At 38.5% G+C, this 4,973-nt stretch overlaps 1 protein-coding gene across 1 annotated transcript in view; it reads right to left on the bottom strand.

Annotated features, from left to right (window-relative positions):
* TENM1 (teneurin transmembrane protein 1) overlaps positions 1–4,523 on the bottom strand; it is a gene marked incomplete at its 5' end in the record, with an annotated part of 137,927 nt that extends 133,404 nt beyond the window's left edge. The window contains one exon of the mRNA XM_008939684.1: positions 4,285–4,523. Within this exon, the coding sequence (XP_008937932.1) occupies positions 4,285–4,523 (239 nt within the window). The remainder of the gene's footprint in view (positions 1–4,284) is intronic.
* Positions 4,524–4,973: the final 450 nt, after the last annotated feature.

Here is a 4,973-nt window from a genome sequence, read left to right on the forward strand (position 1 = left end):
AGTTCAGCACCTTTGATCAATAGGACCAGTGATTTGCAAGTCCAAATCAGTTGCTGATAAAATGGTGAGGTATCATGGAAGGAAAATTCTACTCACTAATGGGCTAAAAATAACTGACTAGATGAGCAGCCATATCAAACATCACATTGTACCTAAATAAAATGGTGTGGTGCTAAAAAAATTACAGAAAAAATCTTATGTCTTATGCTATCTGTTGTATTTGCCTTCCCTACTCTTAAATTTTTAGTCATCTTTAATTGCTGATGGCATCTTAGGGTTTTATTATAATGAGATTTAAAAAAAGAGAATATTTACTATACTCTTCCACAACAGTAGCCTATTTTATGCTCCTTATAGCAACAACAGACCAATAGATGATCAGAAAGCCACAACTATTGACTGCACTGAATCAAACAGATATGTTCTAGTCTTTCATGTGATAATTTGGAATCTACATTATAGCCTTTGGACATCAGTAGGTTCACAGTGTCTTTTAGTCCTCATCTTCCTTATCAGATAAAATAAACTATTTTTTAAAATATGACAGAAATTTCAGGTTTCTTTTCTATACTTCCTTTTACAGGGCGCCACCTCTGTAAATAACTGAGCCTAGACTGGGGACATGGGCCCAGCTCAGTCCTTTCAAGCACCTCATGCTAGAGAAAAGCACATCAAGGAACAGCCAGGGATTGTTCCATTTCTGTTTTACTATCAAAACTAGAAAAACTCCTAGGTAATTGGATTTCAATACTTTTCCCTCAAGATTTTTTCTTTTCAAATTTGAGCATTCATTTGCATAAATCTTTAGAAGACCCAGAGCTCGTGTGCCCCCCAGACACAGCGAGTGCCAGCAGGCAGAGCCTGCCCGTTGCCATCGCTCTCTGAAGAGCAGGTCACTGCTTCTCCCCAGTCAGGCTCTCGCCTCATGCCAATCCCACTTGGCCTGAACCCAGCCCTCTGCCCACTCCCCACAGCCCTGGCCAGGTTCTCAGGAGTTGCTGGTGAAGCACCAAGACCACGTCCCTGGTGGGTGTCCCATTTACTCACCTCCCTCCAGTGCTCTCTTTGTGGGCACATTCAAGCGACTGTGCCCCAGACTGCCCTGAATGCTTTACAGCTCTCAACACAGATGAAAGTACAGAAGAAAAAGCATATATGCTTCTATTTTACAGCAAATAATTCTATACATTTACAGTGTGGAGACCAAACATCCACTTTTTTTTTTTTGAGTAACTACTATGACTTTAGAACCTATTCCAAGAAATTACTCCTGTTGAAGTGAAAATATGTATTTTACTTGATAAACTAAATATTATGACTAAAGATTTTCAATGACTCAGCTGTTACACAACCATTTACAGGGTTCTAGAATTTCCTTGCTGTCCGTATAATACCCAAATTTCCTTCTGAAAGGACCAAATAATAATCATGATGATTATGGGTCAAATGTAGAAACATGGAGAAAAAAAAATTTAACTGACTAGTAGTTCAAAGGAGTGAAAAATATAGAAGTATGTGTTCTCAAGTAAAAGCTTCTCTATTGAGTCCTACTGATAACAGGGAAAGACTGAAAAACAAAAGAACAAAACCATTTTGCTACTTTACCTTTATATTGAAAAGAAATCACAGCTCAGACCTCTCTGGCACAGGTCTCAGTTGCTTTCAAATATAAGAGGCACTAGCAAATTTTTGATCTGGAGGAAGCCTTGGGTTACTTTGGGAATGTTCTGACTTGAAGCTGAGATTTGGGCCCATTTTTAACAGTAGCATGTTGCTCATGCATCTAATGGCAGTGCAAGATATTTGAGAAAGCACATTTAAGTTATTAGATAAAAGGAAGACAAAACAATGTTGAATTTTGATCTACATTCATTTGGAATGAATTTACAGTTTAGTATAAGTTAATATAGACTGTGCCATAAAATATAATGATGAAAATAATTTTGCCTTTACAAGTTCTCCCTTACTCTTCCAGTAAAAACAACTGATCTGATCTCAGGTTCAGGTTGATCCTGAAGTTAAAATGAGTTTTGTTTTGCAATTTGGGCCCATGTTTGTGGTCGTTGCTTGTAAATAACTCCCTCTGACTTGAAAAAAAAATCTGCTTGGAATCAGGGCTGAGGAACCTGAACCGTGATGAACAAAGAGGAAATACTTGGGGGAGTGATTTTTAACTTCAGAAAGTTACATTCAGCTGTATATTCAACTACTCTAGCTTAATACATGGACATTTAAATTTTTGATGTAAAAAAGATATGCAAATATGAAATGCTACAGAACTGAACTTTAAAAGTAGTTTATACACTATTATTCATACATAACAAAACAGAACTAGGTACTTGGCTCATAAGAACAGAGGATGAACTTAATTAAATATTTAACCAACCAAGAATGGGCAGCATGATTCTTAATTTGTAATAAGCTAACTAATACTACCTGAGTCTGCAGGAAAAATTAGGCAACTGAAAAATATCAGGGGCAAACAGGAGCAAACAATGGCATCTTGGAAAATTTTCTGGATTGGAATTCCTGGTTTCAGACATTTATATTTTGCTATGGAAAACCTAGCTACCAATACTAATATTTGATAAAATACAAAGACATCTTCACTTTACCTAGTTCTAACTAAAGAAAACATGTTACACCTTTATGTTACCAGGTTAAGATAAAGACATACACATCTACAGGAAATTGATACAGAGCTTTTGAACTCCTAGCGCCATGGAGTGCTCACACCCTTCTCAGGCTGATGACACGCAGCAGAATCTGTGTAGAAAGTCAGAGAATTCTCAGTGCCAGACTGAAATCTAAGCAGGGATGAAACAGGTAGTTCTTCATCCAGATAAAATCTAAATGGTGCGAGTGATATATGTAGCAAACAGATGAGGCTGCAAAAATTATACAGGCAGTCCTAGCCGAGGGCATATGCTCAGCAGCTGTTTGCTAAATCTGCAATTCGTGGAGTTTACTGGATCCTCAGGTGCTTCCAAATAATCGTACATCAGAATCATGTCTGTCTTCCCATATGCATCAGATGAGGGGGTTAGAAAAAAAACCCTCCTGATGAGAATCCCACTGACAGTAACCAGAGGTTTGCCACTGTGGGATAAGAAAAGCATGGGGCAACAAAAATGACTGAAACTGTAATAATTTTCACTATAGAGACAATTATTTAGACAACATAGAAAAAGGGCGACCAGCTATTGGGTTAGAGGTATTGGTACAAGTTTTACCAAACACAAGCCACTCTGTCAGGTCTACCCAGTTCTAAGGTTGTCAGATTTGGGGATAATCTGGCTCCTGCCCACCTGCAAACAGACAACTAAACCAACAAACCACGAGTGCATGCAAGAAAGTGTGTCACACAAGCCAAAATTAGATTGCTCTATGTTTACAGAAGCCAGAGTTGCATTCTAAGGTTCTACATAATGAATGCTTTGTAATATGTTTCAATTCAGATTGAAAAACCAAAGTAATAATTAATGTTCAGCCAAAATGTCATACAGTAAGGTACAAAGGCTTGCTCTCCCTGCTCCCTGTACGACTGTCATCACACTGACTCCAAGCCCACCTCCAGTATATCTATCTTTCAAAAAAAAAACCATGCAGGCATTTCTAGCTACTCTGATAAATCCTACAAACCTACTGTGATAACAAAACTGCAAAGTTACAAAGGTGATTTGGAAATAAAGTAATGGTGCTTCAGCCTGTGTACCAGTTTTCTGAAACAAATTCAATGAAGAGACAGCAAAATATAACTTAGAAAACACAGTGTAAGATACTATACGTTTTTGAACTAGCTGCCATTCTAGCCAATGATATAAGAATTAACAGGAAAAAATGAAAGACTTAAATTGTGATCAGCCTGAAAAAATGAAACAAAGGTAGCAAGGCAAAACTCAAGTAAATGTTATTAGTCTTTTCTGAGTAATACTTTAAGAGCAACAATGTTTTAAGGCTTAATAAGAAAATCAAATGTTTAATTTAAGAAAAACACCACAGCAATTAAAATCAGTAGGAGTCCTCTGCTAGTATAAACATGTCATCTTGTATAATATTTCTTTCTCTATTAGGCAGCATCAAGGTTAAAAGAGTAGAAAGTTAATGAGAATCCCATGTTTTATTCCACCTCTGGCCAACCTAGCATTTTGTTTGCCATAATTTACAAAGCACCCAAAGGCAAACATTATTAGTAAAACATGACTTGTGTTAGTGCAGAAGCAAGCAAGACAACAGGACAGAAAAGGTAAAGAGCAATTCAGCAGGGAGAAGAAAGAGGCTTACCAATAACATAGGCTAGCAACAACGCCAGGGTGACTGTGATAGCTGTGGCACTCAGAGCAGTGCACTTCCAGTTGCAACACCTGTAAGGTTTGTTAAAAGTGAAGGCAGGTCTGGAAAAGGTACTTCTAGGAAGAGGCCTAGGAGGTGGAGAGTAAACAGTATTGGATGTTAAAGGATAGTTCTGACTGGCTGCGCTGAAGATAGCTGAAGACCCAGATCCATGTTTAAATAGGAAATGCCTACGAAAAGAAGACAAAGAATCATGTTGTAAAAACCACGTTGTGATTTAAGAAGTGAAAGGAGCTATATAAGTACTGTATGATAAATACTGCATATATCCACAGAAAACAGCAAAGACAGGAAAACGCGTATTTGGAGCCCTGCTGTACCGAAAGCTTTTCAGCCATACCACAAGATTTCCAGCAAGTTTTAGTGACACAATACAAGGCACATGAAGCCTAAACTACCCTCCCCGTGATTCAGAGCAACGTGAAGGAAAGCTGATTTCTCAGTGCAGTACGTGGGGCTCCTCCAAGCCGAGAAGCCCGTGTGCCTTGTCACAGGGCTGTGCCCGAGACACGGGAACTGCTGCCAGCAGTGCCCACCATGACCACAAACACACCACTGGGCTTATCTCACCAGGAGTCCAAAACACATGCAGGAGCCACTGCCACTCTGAATATTTATTT

This window comes from Merops nubicus, unplaced genomic scaffold (assembly GCF_000691845.1).
Source record: "Merops nubicus isolate BGI_N331 unplaced genomic scaffold, ASM69184v1 scaffold21864, whole genome shotgun sequence".
Taxonomy (NCBI): domain Eukaryota; kingdom Metazoa; phylum Chordata; class Aves; order Coraciiformes; family Meropidae; genus Merops; species Merops nubicus.